The 17,100-nt window shown below is 40.1% G+C and overlaps 1 protein-coding gene across 1 annotated transcript; it reads left to right on the top strand.

Moving 5' to 3' along the window:
• Nucleotides 1–5,232: 5,232 nt before the first annotated feature.
• On the top strand, nt 5,233–6,189 carry LOC108147380 (accessory gland protein Acp29AB-like). Its single transcript, XM_017273814.2, has one exon. The coding sequence runs from the start codon at nt 5,256–5,258 to the stop codon at nt 6,105–6,107; it is 852 nt and encodes a 283-aa protein (XP_017129303.1). The 5' UTR covers nt 5,233–5,255; the 3' UTR covers nt 6,108–6,189.
• The last annotated feature ends 10,911 nt before the right edge of the window (nt 6,190–17,100 follow it).

Genomic DNA, 17,100 nt, shown 5'->3' with positions numbered 1-17,100 from the left:
TTATCAATTCCTGGAAAAGCAAACGAAAGGGGAAGCAGAGAAAGAAAAGCAATACTTTCAAGTAAAAGATTATAAGAGCAGAAAAAGGGGGGAAGTGAACTGAATGAAAGCTTAAGAGGTTAAGTGTTTTTCTTATCGACAACAGATTAGTTTAAGTGGAAATTGTTGACGGCTATAAAAAAGGTAAATTTAAATTACCAAAGGAATAACTGTAAGTTTTTATAGCTAAAAAGAATGTTTATTTTAAAGGCTTCAACTCATACATTATATTATACATTTATACAATTTTAATAAAGAGTTTCTTTAAACCCAAATTTGTAAAGAGCTGTAAGTTAACGTCTCTTATCTTGCTCCAGTTGCCACAATCTTTCCGGATGTTTCATCTCATTTCATCTTTGCCCCAGCTGCACATCCTAGCATTTAAAATTTATGTCAAATTAGCGAGCGCCTCAATGACAAATGCGCGGGCTATAGAAAAGGCCGCGAAGAATGCAATTTTTACAAGCCCGACCAGAATGGAGCAAACCAACTTCCTTCCTGGAAACCACTTCAGTGCCACCCCCTGCACCACCCAATGAATGCTGCACCCGCAACCGACCAACCACCCACCTCCCACCACCTTGCCGCAAGGCAACGGAAATTAGTTCAACGGCACTCACAACTGCGGCAGTTAAACGTCGCCCAAGACTGGAGTGCAAGTAGAACCAGACTGGGATCCCTTAGGGATGGCATACGATATAAGATGTTTAAAAAGTTGATATATTATTTGATGGTTTTTAAAAGCTATTTCTTATCGGCATAAGCCTATATTGTCCGTCCAACTATATATGTTTACAAAGTGAATTTAAAATACATATTTTAGGGATAGAACAAAAAAAATAAAATGAACTAAACCAAACAAAAAGTGTAATTTGTTGGTGACCCAAATGCAATCGAATATTGATATAGTTTATTATTTTATCAGTAGATTGATAAATCCCATTTCATTTATTTTTATTTCCAGTACACGCTCGTGTAAAATGCTTCAAAGAAAAACCCAAACTCCATTTAGATTGGCAATAAATTCATACATGAACATGGAAAATTCTGCCAAATTATTTTTTTAATAGATATACCTACTCAATTATTTAAATTTTAAATGAACGAGTTTCTATACTATTTCTATTATTTTAATTAGTTATTATCATGATCGACTATAATCATTTTTGTGATCACCTTTGAAATGTCTGGTATCAATGGACAGTGTAATATCAAATCGACTTTTTTCTAGTATTCACATCACCATGGGAACTACTATTGTCCATACCCTCCTCTAAACTGCAGACACTTGTTTTTTATAGCTGCAAGGAGGGTGGCTTGGGAGGCCAGCGGACATTTGAAGATGATGTAGTGCGGACATAAACATAAATAATGGCAATGCGCAGTTATTACTTTTCTTGGTCTTGGTCCTGGTTCTTCTCTCGTCCTTGGGCTGTGCTTACATAAAAATTAAATGTAAGTAGAGTGGGGAGGGGAGGAGGCCCCTCCTCTGGTTTGATGCTGCTCATTGGTCTTGCCTTTCTTAATTGCATTCTGACTGCCGCATCAAATGGCAACCGCTGTCCTAATGGGTTAATTGGGCTCAAGGCAAGGATCCGCCGGAGGGCCCCTTGCCAGGACCTGGTGATTTATCTGTGCTGGCAAATTGACAAACGATTCGCGCTTAATGGAAAAGTTACTCATACGCCATGGATTACAGAGCGGCGCATTATTAATATTCATTTCAGTGCGCATAATTTGCACATACATCAGCGAAGCGTCCAAGGATATGGGAGCAATAAAAGAAAGAAATTGCCATGATTTGGCAAAAGTTGCCTACGATCTTTGCAGACACAGAGAGTGAGAGAGAGCGGAGCATGCAGATTGCATGGCCTGGCAACAGGATGCATACGCCCCAGTCATGCATTAACAACAACCCCATCCCATTCCCAGCAAACAATCCGAGCGAAGAGCCCCAGCCAAAAACATAAACAATAAACAGAGCTGAAAGGACGAGTACGATGCACAAGAGCAGGGGTAACGCACTCCGCTAATGCACCAAAAACTGCATCCACTACTCTTAGCCTCGCCCCCTCCTTCTGCCCCCCAGTTCCCCTTCCCCAGTTACTTAACAATATTTCTCATTGTTGTTGAGACGTTGCAGGTGTTTGCTGAAGCATATCAAAAGTATATATACGGCTAAAGCTGCGACTACGGCGACGACTTAAGCCAGGGCCAAAAGCAGTTGGGTGAGTCAAGGCAACTGGCGGTCTGAGGGAGATGATGGAAAATGGATGGAAAAGTCAGGAACTAGTTCTGGCATAACGATTCTTTAATGATTGACCAACCATCCTGTTAATTATTAAGGTACTATATAGAAACCCTTTACAGTGAGAAAAAAACAATTAATGTTGGTATCATGGTAGTGTATAATAAACACTTTTAAATTATAATTAAATAGCTTTTAATATTGGGACTTATGAAAGTTTAATTTCAAGTGGCACTACAAATGAATACAAATACTTAAATGGAGATGTTGTAAGTATTTAGCTTATGTTATGAGTTTGTTATGAATTACGTTTAAAAGAACAATATTTAATAATTGTGTATTAACTGAATATTGTTAATATTTTGTAAAAGTGCTTTGCAGTTTAGCAGCTCAATCAAGAAACGCAAAGATTTTTTAAACAGAAGAAAGCTGTTAGTTAAATTGAAATAACCTTTAAAGCTGTAGATAGTTGACTATTTGAGTGATCTAGTTCCATTTGCGAACTGGATGTAGCCCGAAAGTAGGCAACGCTTGTGGCATTTGCCACATGCGGCAGAAGAAAGGCCGTCTGCTGCACTCGTCTTGGTTTCTCCGCCTTTATCCTCATCTCCACTTGGCTGCCTTACCTTAATTATGAGTTACTTTTGTGCAGGCATTTTCTTAGTTGCTCATAGCAGCCACCACCCACCATACACCACTCACCGCCCATTTTGGTTGTCCCCGTATGCGTTGTTTACTTTTTTGTGCAGTTTAAATCAACTGTGGTGGGTCCAAAAGGATCAAAAGGAGCAGGGGCAGGGGCAGGAGCAGCGAGGCAATTGCTTGGGCCTGGGCTTGTGTTTGCCTTTGGGCCACAATGCCGCTGGTGGGGAGTTGGGGGGGAAAACTTCTACAACAAAACAGACGAAAGTCGCTGGCGGCATTTGCCGCATTTGCTGCAACAGGAGCAGCAGGTGCAGCATGTGTAGGTGGGTGAAAGGAGTGGGTGTTAGTAGACTCCAGTCTGCGGTCGGGTCACTTGGAGGGGAGGGGGCGTGGAGCGGTGCCAGCTGCTTATGCTGTGTAATTCCGCGTAAAATGCACAAAGGGACAACCCGTTAAGCGCCCCCCAGCCGACTGCCTTGAACCGCAGCTTTTCCACCTGCATGACACCTGCCATTGTTCACGAAAAGTAGACAATGGAGCCTAGCAGCCGCTAGGCGGTACGGAGCTGAATCCCAAGAAAGCACAATGAGTATAACCACCGAAATCCATAAAACATTCTATTTAGCCGGTGCAGCCTGGCCTCAAAATGATTCATTTTAGCAGCCAAAAATAAAGCAAAAGTGTCCACATATCCGAAGCAAACAACAGTGACCTACTTAAAAAAAAGGAAACAAGAAAAGGTAGCTTCTTAGAAACATAAAATTAAACTCTATTAACACGAACGCTCTATCATTTTCAATAAAATGCTGCTTGCAATGTTTCATTTGAAAGCGAATTTGTTTTAAGTACAAGCTGCAACTATAAAATGTAAACCCCAGAAGCAACAAGCTTTTTTCTTATGACGGTGACGATATAAATTAATTTAAATTTACCTTAACAAAGACGCAAGCTACAAATTATAAATGTTCTGGGCTGTGAATATATTTTCCCCCGCAAACTGGCAACTATTTCCCATGCAAATAACTCACTTTTAGTTAATTTCCAATTTCCTTTGGAAGTGTTCTAAATTCGATTTAGTTTTATGTGCTGGCAAAGTTGGGGGAGGCCATTTGGAGGGGCAACTTCGTCGTCGGCTGACCGGAAATGCAACAGGAAATCAGTATGCAATGCCAGTAAATGGTGCTGCCACGCCCCCTGGCCGTCAAACGCCCACCGCCCACCACCCAGATCCTCCACATGCGGCACGTTTTCACATTGCACATTTTGCGTTGAATAAACTTTGCTAGCAGTTGCGGCAGAAGCGAAGGAAAAGCGGGTCGAAAAGGGAAACGAAACAAAGTCAAAATAAGTCAAGCTGGAAATATTTCCCATGCCTCAGCCTTCATTTTACCATTTTCCTCCGTGAAAAGCGGGGCACAGGACCAACTCCGGGGGCCATTTTGTTATTACAGTTGCTGCAATTTCAGCGTCGACGTTTTGCTGCTTTAGCAACAATTACAACAGTCGGCCCAGAAGAAGAAAGCCACCAGCACCAGTGGAACGTGGCCGAGAGAAGGACAACGGAAAAATGCCAGGCAAGAAAAATAGAAGCACCCTGTTGCACACTTTTGCGCGGGCTGTGTGAGGGGAGGAAAATCGGTAAAAGCTGGCGAAAAAGTTGGCTAGCTGGGGCGGCGACTTGCCGCCACTCAAGTGAAGCAACAGTCCGCAATCACAACATGCCAGTTCACCCACGCACACCGATACCGGGCACATATGAGCCCAGATACACCGAGAGAACCGGAAATTATTCCATAACAACAGTATATTCTTATCAGTTAAAGTATCTCTTATATTTGTAAAGTCATGACCCTGCCTTTAAGAAGGTGAGCAGAAAAGCCCATAAGGAAATAAAATCAATTAAATACATTTGTTAAATAGATAAAAAAAATTAAGCGAAGGTATATTTCCTTTTAGTGTAAAACATAAGAGAAAGAATACCCAAGATGATATTATGAATGATATTTTATATAAATAATTCCGAATTTGTCCTGCTAAAGTCATCAAGAACAATTTTTGCTAATTGCAGCATATTCCAAGCTTAAAGAAATAATTAATATATTTATTTTCGGGCAAAGTAATGTTTTGAGCTTAAAATCATACAACATTGATAAGAGAGTAACGAATACTCAATATTGAATTATAATCTGTTTGTATATTTTTTTCGACCTTTTAGGGGAAAGACCTCTTATCAGTAGCATTGCAGGTTTGTCTACATGTTCAGAAATGTTAAATTCAAATTTCAGTACGTTTGGAAAGATTGTTTAGAGTGGTACTATTAAAAATGTTGATGCTGAAAATCTACTTATTAAGCGCATTTGTGGTTCTGACTATCCATCGGGTAGGCTGCCAAGATAATACTCAGTCTGTGTATTTGCACAGCGACTCTCAGTGCGAGCAACAATGCCTCTCGAAACTGGAGAGGATTGAAGACGAGCAGAGGAACATTCTCGACTGGTTGGAAAACTTGCAGACAGACAGGCAGATACAACTGGATGCCCAACTATTACAGATGGAGCTGAAAAAGCGAATGGAATCGCAACAGGAAGAAGACTACGGCCCGAGACTACAGAGCCAAATAGACGTTCTGCAGACAGCCATGCAGAGACTTCAGGCCAAAATGGAAGATCAGGCAGCCGCACAAAACAAGCTTGAAGGGGCAGTAATGGCAGTGCAGACCAGTCTGCAGGTACTTCAGGAAAAAATTCGATTCCAAAACCCAGACTTCTCTACGAAACCAGCTTCCCTTGTAACAATTATCCCGCCGGGGTTCGAGCGAATTGGCAAGGGATACTACTATATTGAACATAATATTTTAGTCGGTTGGGACTTAGCAAGAAGCACATGCAACAGTTTCGGTGGGATACTAGCTTCAATTCGAGATGAAGAAGAACTTAATTTAATCCAAGCGAAACTCCGGAGAGATACGCATTACTGGATTGGCATTAACGATCGTGAGTCAGAGGGCAAATTCGTATCTCTGGCCTCTGGAGAGCCACACACATTTTTGAAGTGGGCGGTTAATCAACCCAACAATCTTGAAAATCAGGATTGCGTCACTCTTTACAACGGAGAAATGTTTGATTTTTCCTGTCCCACTGAATATTATTTTATTTGTCAAGTTGATAACATCTAAGATAATATAATTCAATTAATGACAATTGTCAAAGTTCCACAGAAATATTTAAATATTAAAATAAAAAAGTTTTTCAATGGAATGTTCTTGTTATCACATATAATATGTTTCCTGTGTGCACCCAGAAAACAAGGCAATAAGAAGCGTTTTAGGTCTCAAATTGAAGACTCAAATTTATGGCAATTGTTCTTTAAAGTAAGGTAATTTTTCCTAAAATCAAGGAATTTTGTTTTCTGAGTGTACGGCATACTCAGATACAAAGCACACGCATGCATATACCCACACTAACATTTGTCTGCCGGCAATGACAGCGTCAGTAAATTGAAAATGGCGACCAAATGCACAGCGAAAGCAGGCGGTAAAGTTGGCGATTACCGCCCCTTAGTGCCCCCTGCTCCCTGCCCCGCCTCTCCCCTGTGTCACTCACTTTTCGGACCGGGAATATCAACAAGGCAACCTTCAGACGCTTAACAGTTTTCCAATTCCCGCTACACGACGCATCTCATTGCTGGCCAAGAGCGATGTGATGCCCAGCAGATGCAGATGCAAATGCAGATACAATGCCATGCGGTGCAGACTGAACGGAGCGAGTAAGCAGCCCACAGGAGCCCAAGGATGCTAAGGATGCGTGTCCACCTCGCTTGGCCACCAGTGGGGTTCAGCGTAAGCAGCCAGCGATGCCCTGTCTAAGGAATCGCCTTTGGCAGTAGCCTGTCAGTGACCATTTCAATATCTGGTGTCATTTATTGATTATCATATAAAGCTGAAACTGCATATACGTAATGGTTATTTTTGAGAAGAAACTCAGTCAACACACAAAAAAAGGGTTTTCTTAAATTAAATTATAATTTTTTTGTATATGTTGACGCGTGTCTTTAACCAGCCCTGATCTATTAATATAGACTTTTCCTGTCTATTTTTTAATATATGTGAATCATTATTATATCAAGCTTTACAACTTAATGGTCATTTTCAATAACAAACTGATACAAATCAGTCTTTTATTAAATTAACCTATAATTTTTTGGGCAGTGTCATTTTTTTGTAAATGACAGAATTAAATTAATAAGCCCACACTTTTAAAATCACATTTTTTTTAGGCCCATCGATTACAATGAAGACATTGATTTAATCCAAAATTGTAAATATTTTTATTTTAAACATTTTTGAACGAGACGACTTTTGGAAATAGATATGTTTTATGTGAGTTACACATAATACTTAATTATACGGTTTTTGCTGAGGCCTTAGAATACAAAGTTGCAAAGGTGCATCTCTAATGTTTTGCTGTAGCTATGGCTACACTTCAGTTTCGGTTGCTGGTCAATTGCAAGCGACGGCTGCGGCAATTGACATTGATCAGCGTTGACCTTAACGGGGGAGGGGGAGAGGGGAGGACATCAGACATCCGCCCAGACAACCCACCGCCCCCAGTCGATTGCTGGTCACTTAATGCGCTCAAGGCGAGACACAGCGGGAGTGACGGCACTCGCCTCATCATTATGCAGATGGAAACACGGAGTTGTCCTTCGAGGCATGCAAATGGAATGTGAAAAGTGCGCCTATGACAAAAGAGCAGGGTGGGATTTGCAGGCTGGGCACCTGATAATGAGTAGTTTTACCCCTTTTCCACATGGCCTGGAGTAATTGCGGAAAATGAATTAAAGGCAATTTGCGGCGGGGCAGGAGCGGGAAGCCCAGAGAAGATGGCGAGCAGCAACAAAACAAAGTGAAGGCAAACAACGTAAGCTGTTGCTGCATAGGCGGAGCCGGGTCCTGAGTCCTGATAAGGCAATGTTGCCGGAAGCTGGCAAGCAGCAACATCACCGTGCAACAGCAGCAACATCGACCGGAAACAGGATGAGATCCAAGGAGCAGCAATGGCAGCAATGGTAACATGTAAATGGGCATGGCACACACTTCCCCCTGTGTGTGTGTGTGTGTGTGCGTGTGTGTGCTGAAATTGCATTTAAAAAGCTAAAAGAAAAGCGGATGCAACAATTTGCCATTGTGCAACTGTCAGGGGGCGTTAGGCACTCCACCCCCCTGATTTTCCACCTGCCACACCTTTCTCCGCCCTCCTTTCACCGCCTGTCTGAGCGTCTGTCTTCATGACTTTCCCCAGGCAATTTAAGCGAATTTCGAAGTCACTCGAGGAGCGGAGTGGAGGTTCTGGAAGGTCGGGGGAGTGGCCAAATATAATGATGGTAACCTGATGCGATAAGTATTTATGCTGTGGTGCAGCTGTGGCTGGAGCCAATTTCACCGAAAGGGGAAGGAAGCCCAAATTGTGACAAGAAATTGTTGGTTTTGCAAGGGAAACGGAAATCGGTTCTTGGAAATATTTTATGAGATTCATATTTAGTTCAACGCAGGGTTGTCTTCTCGTAATAATTTGAAATGTAAAAGGTTTTGTAAGGGCTTGATATGTATATATTTGTTATTCAGACCTTATACCAGTTGAACTTAATATAATGAAAACAAATAAGATATGGGAAATTATAAGGACTTATGTTCTGTGTTTATGACCACTGGTCAAGAACCATGACCTCGAGCTCAAGCAAGTAAACTTCGAGTTGTGAAACAACTATCTTAATTCAACTGGCTAACTATTATCTTTCTGCATTTAACATCTTTTTAATTTTTTTGGGAATACTTAAAAATAGTTGAGTTGTTTAAACTGTTAATTAGTGTTTAGCACAATATATATATATAAATATATATACAATTTTTAATATATTTATAATTTTATTAATCCAAAACTATTTGAAATAATTTGGAATGCATATGGTTTCACATCCTCACCCGTCGACATATTATAATCCCTTTTCCCACCGAGCTATTTTAAGCTGTGTGCGAAAAAAAACGTAGTTCAACACTAATTTGATTTTAATTTGTTTACTTTGTCGTATTGTTATGTGCATTTTGTTTGTTTTTTCGAGTTTAATTAAAAATGCATTTGTACAATCACACAGGGACGGGAAGAATGACAGAGTTAAATGAAGGTAAAAATACTTTATTATAGGAGTTGCAGGCACGCTTTATAAATTACAGTAAAATAAGTCAATTACAAAAATGTTCAATGCCCCTGAAAACCTCCTCCCTATTAGCAACCGTAATGGAAAACATGCGCTTTCCGTTTCCGCTTTTCCAGTTGATTTTTGCCAAACAACAAACAAACAATACGTACTTTTTTTGCAAACTTTTTATTTCCGCTCCGATTGAGCATTAAATGTATATACATTTTGGCTAAAATAAAGCCGGTCCGAAGGGCAGCAACAAAACCTATTAATGTCTAACACATGCACACAGATAACACACACACAGGCAATCGAAAACACAGACACTTACAATGGCAAGTCGAATGCAAATAAACAGTAAATTTGCATAATCAATTTGTTTATTGATTCGTATAGTCGAACTATTTTAATTACGTTTAAGTTCAGACCGTATTTCGATACGGTGCGAGAGGGATAGAGGAGTTGTGTGCGAGGGAGAGGTTGCTATAATCAAACCAAAATTTGGCAAATATAAAAAAGCCAATCATCAGTAAACAACGAAATCATTTTTCTCACTGACAGTTGCCATTTGCATTTGGCAAATATTTAAAAATATTTTCTGTCTGTAGATTAATCAAAAATCAACTACAGCAACAAAAAATGAAGGGCGTTAAACATTATGCTGTATGCGCAGTTTAAAATCACTTCATTATGATAAAAATTAAATAGGGAGACGATCACATTTTTTTTTAGCTTTTACCATTTCATTTAAATTTAGAATATTATAAAAAAAATTTTAGCTAGGGTATTACAACAACAATTAGCCATATTCGGTAAAAGTCCGTCGATATCTGTTTCCGCCTATAAAAAACTTAACATACTTTCAGTATTTCGCATAAATTGCCTTTTAATGGACAACAGACCAAATGGGAATCGAGTGGGTTGAGTGTTCGGGAGCAGCAGGTTCTTTATGGCTGGATAAACGCTTAAAATGCTAAAAGCCAATTATTTACCAGGTTTTTTGCGAGTACGCAAGGTTGGAAAGCAGTAACCGAAACGAATGCCAATGAAGCGAAAGAATTACACAAATATGATTGTTGACTTCCTATTTTGGATTGCATAAATGGTGGAAAATAGAGTCCTTAATTAAAACGCTTATTCTAGAGAATTTGAATCCCCTAAAATCTACTTGTCTGCATATAAATATCGAACAGAAATTTCTATAATTGCCTAAATATATATCAGTAAGGTTGAGTTTAAGCTTAAGAATTCTATAAATTTTTATTTAAAATTGATTTATTTTTACCTAAAATATAATAAATGAGTATTATATAAAGGAAACGAAAATGATTTGCGAGTAATTTTTTTGGAAGAAATGGTACCTACAAATAGTGGCTATAAAAAAATCAAACCTATCAGTGTACTGTTATTTAAAGATGTAGGTAAATGAAAATCTGCCTGACTTCGAGTATGATTTGGTGCACTTTTCCGACTGTCATCGTTGAGAGCAAACTCCATCAGCATCATCGTCATCGTCAAGTCACAGCCCCAATGACAACCAGATACTTGTCTGGTGGAGCACCACTGCCCATGATACTCGGACTCAGGCCAGAAACCAGAAACTGGTGACCAGGACCAGAACTAATGTCCTCCAGCCTAAGCACTCACCTCGTGTCAGGGACACGCTCTCTGCTGCTCTCGATGGTGGCCAGTTGACCAGTAGTTCAGTTGTCCAGTTGGCCAGTGGAGGATTTCCAGAGGACAGTTCCGAGTTGGCAGTCAATCAAGGGAGGCGTTAAAATTTGTTTTCCCTTCCCTTCCCGTCCGTTTTTTTTTTTTTTGTTGTGCCCCCCTTTGGGAAGAGCTTTGAAAACGACGCAGCGCAAAATTTGTTAAGTGGCTACAAGTGGGCACAGGACATGGGACACTGATGGGGTCATGTGATTCGGATCCGGATTCGGATCCCCGGATCCGGGGACAGAGTGTCAACCGCAGAGCAAAGTGCAGTGGCAAGTGTTCCCAAACATGAAAAGTTTTCCGCTGCGGCTGCGGTTCGCTGTTCCTGCCGCTGATTAAATGAAATGAAAAGTTTGCGCCACCACAGGGTAATTGGAATTAGCCAGCAGCGGCTGGGGCACTGTTCTCTAAGCAAATGCAAGCTTAACCAATGCTTAAAGTGCTGGCAACTCAAAAAGCAATCACAAATTGTATGGCCTGGCCAAGACAAAAACTCAGTTAAACAAATGATAATTAAATCAGTGCGAATAACGCCAGATAAGTCTCACTCTGTCTGTGTTTCTCGCCAAAGAAACCATCAACTTTCTGAGAGGGCAATAGAGTGCATCATGGTGCCACTTGAAAAACTTTGATTAAAATCCTTTTGAAGTGCTAACAAATAGCGCGGGACAAAGTGTCTGCAGGAGCGTTTGAGGTTGGCTGGGCGGGTAGGATTCCAAAACGAGTGTCAATGTGTGTCCCCGCACTTTTTGAAGTCTAAGCCAGGAGCACACGAACTCCAAGATTTGCATTTTGTTTTCCATTGTCTTGCTACCCATCTTCAAGGTCGGTGATTTTGGGTAGAAAAGAATCTTATTATCTTATTATCTTATCTTAAAGATTACAAACCTATGTTAAGGTAAGGGACTTTTATTGAGAAAATTCATAAATTTCTAAAGTTTGGCCGATAGCAATGATAGCAACAGTTTTAGGTTAAATATAACAAAACTATATTAATCAAGGGACTTTTATTGAGAAAATTCATAGGGGTAAGGTAGTGTTACTCCAAATCCATTAAATTTTATATTTTTTTAAAATATATAATGTCATATCCCGCTGAAACCGTTTTATAGTTCCCAATCTATAAGCATTCAAGCTATTCTATTAATAACCCAGTTCTTTGGGTACTCTATTGGTCGAGTTCTTTCCTTCCTGCATTCTTCCTTTGCTGTTGTTGATGTTGTTTCTGTTGCAGTTGCTCGAATCCTTTTTTTATTTCCTTGCTTTGCGCTAAGCTTTACTAAATCCTTCTGTCGCGACGAAAGCCCAGCAACAACAACAGAAACCACTGGCCACAGCAACAGCAAAAAAAAGGAAGGAGAAGCAACAACAAAAGCAACAACATCAGAAATAGCAACAATACCAGCGAGAACATCAGCAACTACAGCAATACCAGCAACTACAACAGCAACTACTGCAACTACAACTACAACAGAAGTTAGAAGTGCAAAGGGAGCGTCAAAGCAAGGGGCGGGGCTTCTGGGGACTTTTTGAGAAGAAGAAGAGCAACCATGACGACGCCGGCGACAATGCAATAACTCATGTGCAGTAGTTGTTGCTGCCGTTGCCGTTGCTGTTGCCGTTGCTGTTGCCGTTGCTGTTGCTGCTACTGCTGAATGTTGGTCATGATGACACTTTGGTTGTTGCTCCCAGCTCAAAATCCCTGCCCCTGCCCCCCGACCCCTGCCCCTGCCCCTCTCCCACCCTGTTGTTGCTCGGCGCTTTGTGCTTTGGCAAAAGTTTTGTTTGATAGTCCCACAATTGCAAAAGTTGGCCACGCTCTTTGAGCTGTGAGCTCGGGATCTGGCTTAAATGCATTTTAAGTTACATCAACTTTAATAAAATGCCACATGTGAAGCTTGTTTACTGCTGTTGCTGCTGTTGCTGCCGCTGCCGCTCTGCGGTGTTATTGTAGTTAAGTGCACTTGAGAGCGCTTTAAAGTTGGAGGCCAAGCGATAAGGACACGCAGCTTGCACTCGATGTGAAGTCATCTCTGGCCGCCACTGCCGCTCTTTCCATACCGATTTTCCCCGCACAGCCTTTTGTACACCGTGACGTATGCGCAACGTTGGCTTACGCCGCCGGTTTATCATACGCACCGTTGCCGAGACGGAAAGACTGTGTTTTTGTGTGGTGGCTGTGGCTGTGGCAGTGGCAGTGGAAGTGGCAATGCCGAAAGAGTTTCCAAGTCATCATCTAGCTACGCCGCAACTTGAAGGTCGTCTAAGTTAGTTCCTGGAGTCTGTCAAAAAGCATTCTAAAGATTTTTGGCTCTCAAGGGCTAAAGAATTTCTGTCTTTTATGCTGGCGAAAAAAAAACGATAAGACTCTGGGCGGAGCTAACATATAAGTTTTGTCTATAAGTTTTGTTCCCGCAAGCCAAGAGAGATAGTGAGTTCGAGGATTGCGGGACTAAGAAAACTTAATTAAGCAATGGTACGCAAAAATATCATGTGTTCCTTTAAAGTATAGAATTGTGTTGTTTTAGTTTTCCAATTAGAACAACTAACCTGAATAGGTAAGCTTAATAAATTATAATTTAAGAAAAACAAAAATCATATTTTGTTAGATTACTCTGTTGTGTAGTATAAAATATTACGAAATATAGAAATGCACAACGGATTTGTTTTCTTATGTATAATATATATAATTGAAACTAAAAACTTGTATTACTCAGTTTTGAAAAAAAATTCTGTAATATGGAGGTAAAATAAAAACTTAACAACCTATCAGCTGCAACGACGAGACTGACAAAGCGTTACCTAAACTTCCATCCTAGTATTATTGTTAACAAGAAGTAAATATTTAAGAAATCACAAATGAAAAGTGAAACCACTTCAGTATTCTTGGCTAAAATATATCCAATCCCCAATGTTTTGAAGGAGCTTCTCCCATTCATCACCATTTCTCTCCGAACAAAAATTTCTTTATTTGAAAAACCCTTTGCTGAACCATCCATCATACGTCATTGGACGACAAATGTGTGTGCGAGTGTGCGGTTGAGGCCGACTGACTTTGTTCGCAAGCTGAAGGGGTTAAGAATGAAGTGCGCTCACCGCAGAGCCCCTTTGAATCCTGCCCCGCCCCCTTTTACATTCAACTTTCCGAGTCATTTCAGTGCGTGGCACTTGAGAGTAGCGCAGAAATGGAGAAAAATGGTGAACGGGTGTGGAGGACGTGGGACGAAGGACCTCAGTCGAGTGTCTAAATGTCACGTTTAAATTTATGTTGCAGCAACAATAACAATGGGCAAGTCCTGCTGCCTCCGAAAAAAATATGCAACGTAAACAAAAACAGTTATGACAACAATAGGAACAACAAGCAGCCAAGAACTATGACAACTCGACAACAGCAACAAATGGCAGCAACAACAACAATTACTGACACAGCACAGAAGGCAAAATGTTGCCGTGTGTCACCAGGGGCGTGCTGCAAGCTGGTTGAAAGGGGGGTGAAAGGGTGGTGAAAGGGTGGTGAAAGGGGAACAAGGGGGGGGGCTGCAGACCGAATGAGATGCGGGTGCAACTGTCACCAAAACAATGTTAACCAAAATGGCAAAAAAATCCTACGGGGAGACAAAATATTTCCAGCAAAGCACGAAAGCGAACAAAAAAAAATGATTGGAATACATTAGAAATGTTCGCTATTGTTTTGGGGCGAGCGAACGAAATGTTAGACGAATGCAAATGGAAAAGTCTGCAATATAAAATGGCAAAGAAGTCATCTTAGATGAGGTTCCAGAGTTTAACTCATGTCTGTTGCTAAAACTATCCCAGATAAGTGTAAGTTATACATGGTTATATTCTATTTTGTAGATCAAATTAATGCTATTCTTTAGTAATCTCACTGCTATGAAAGGGTAAACTAATTAAAATGTAACAACCTTGAAGATGTACTAAATTGCCAACAAATGTTTCTAGCAATTATTTTAAATTGTGTTAGATACATTTTCAAGCGCCATGCCATCTTATTTCCATGAGAATTTTCCCCAAAAACACATTCAGCAATTTGGAGAAAGCACAACTCTCACCAGAATTCATATCAAATTTCGTGTGCAGCTGCATTTTGAAAAACTCCCAGAGTATTTCTTAATTTACAAACAATTTTCTGCACCATTGCTCGCTTGAATGTTTTGGTATCAAGTATAAAATGTCGGGCATTTCAAGGGAGGTGGGGACTTGCGACCCCATCAGCCATTAGCCTTATGTTTATATCATTATCAAAGTTATATGAAACTCAACTACACTAATTATTTTGCCGTTTCTTTCCAGCTTCAGAGAAGGAAAAGCATTTAATTGTGCGAAAAATTCAAGGGGAGTGCGCTTTACATGCGAATGCTGCCTTAAACATGGCTTAAACGACTGGCGTGCTTGTTGTTGGCCTGATTGTGATTCTGGTTCGGGATCGGGATCGGTATAGGGCTCGGGTTCGGGGTCTTTCATTATTGTTTCTGCTATTTTCCTGTGTTTTCCTACGCTTTCCCAGCGCCCTCGTCGCTGAGCTTGCGATTCAGCAGCAGTGCATTGTTGCTGGCATAATATTTTGCACGCTTGTTGTGCCACACACAACTGCAACTAGAATGGCAGACCGCAATGTGAAAAAATGTTTTCATATTTATTTGCCGCTTTCCCACTTTTCCCCGACCCCACAACCCCTCGCCCCGCCATCCCCGCTTTTCCGCACACCCGCACACCCTGACTTTTCCCCCACAGGACTCGCATAACTCTACTCAAGTATGCAACTTTATCATTTTGATTTAAATGTTTTGCTGCCGCTCTTGTCTGCCGCATTGTGACATGCATGTGCCTGCTGTTCGAGTGAGCAGGACGGCATGCGACGGAGCGAAAGAGAGAGGGTCGAGGGGGGGCGAAGTGTGTGAGTAGGCGACAAACAGTAAAAATTGCATTGTTGTTTAGGTTTGCCAGCTTATTCAGCGCGGCGTTTGCGTGATTTTATGAAAAGATTGTTTTTCCTATTCTGCGCTTTGTTTTCTTTTTTCAGCCAGCTAGAATATTGCAAATAAAAAAGAATTATAAATGGCATAGAGTGGAGATGGCAAGAGAGGCACAAAACCAAACTGAATTATATGGCAAAGCAATGTGAAGCCACTTGATGAACTATGGCACGCATAAGAGAGCAGACCAAACTAAGAATTATAGATATTATTTTGTAGTATCTGTTGATACTTTCAATGGGACAGCAATCAAAGCTTAATTGCTGCAATCAAGTTGGACAAACAAATTTACTTTTATGAAGTCAAAAATAAATACGCCTTTTTTGTATTTTGGTCAAAGGAATGCATTTATTTTATTACATTTTTTTGCTCAGTAGCAAATATAGTTTAAATATAAAAACCTTATACCTTAATATAGAAAATAAAAAAAAAACGATATCAGATACAGATATTTTGTAATGCGGATAATGTTGATGTGTGTAATGGCTATTCAGTATTTTCCGGTACATATAAGTTAACAAAAAATTCTTAAAATAAAGCCTCGGAACTCTAAATATTTCCTTTGAATTAAACAAAATATTTACAACAAAAAGGGTAATATAACGTTCTGGAATCCTATTATATGGTGTCCCTTACAAAATCAACTGTGACATTTCCCCGCACTAATTGGCTTGACTCTCGACCTTTTGACATGACATAAATTAAGGGAATTTCGTGAATATTTCTCTGACAGAAACCCCTCCGTTTTGCACCGAACCCACACCATTTCGCCTCTGGAAATGTGTGCGTCAGTGTGAAGTGCAAAAATTAATTTAATTAAGTAATTTCACATGTCATGCCATATATAATTTATGGTTTGCCTATATTTTGAGTTAATTTTAACATTTTTTCGCCATACATTTTATTGCATTTCCATTTCTGGCTGTCACACGAGCTTGTTTGTGCGATTTTTTCAAATTGTTTTGATGCCACGCTGATTCAGTGTACGAATGTGGAAAAATCTTGCCGTCAACAATAATTTTTTCCCTCTGGCTTGGTTTATTTCTTCTATCTCTATTTTTTTCCACTGTTTCTACATGTTTATAATATTAATTTGTGAAAACAAATGGAGGGAAAAAATTGTCCTTCATGCATTCAATGTAAATATTTTAGATTCATATAATACCGAGGAGATTTTAAATGAGATTGAACTAATAAAGTATACTAGTTACAGTCTACGGTTAATTAAAGAAATTAAAAGGTGAATGCTGAATTGAGGAAAAA

The sequence above is a fragment of the Drosophila elegans genome, unplaced genomic scaffold (genome assembly GCF_018152505.1).
Source record: "Drosophila elegans isolate 14027-0461.03 unplaced genomic scaffold, ASM1815250v1 contig_208, whole genome shotgun sequence".
In the NCBI taxonomy this organism is placed as follows: Eukaryota; Metazoa; Arthropoda; class Insecta; order Diptera; family Drosophilidae; genus Drosophila; species Drosophila elegans.
The sequence above is the reverse complement of the archived record's forward strand: the minus strand, read 5'-3'. Positions and strand labels throughout refer to the sequence as shown.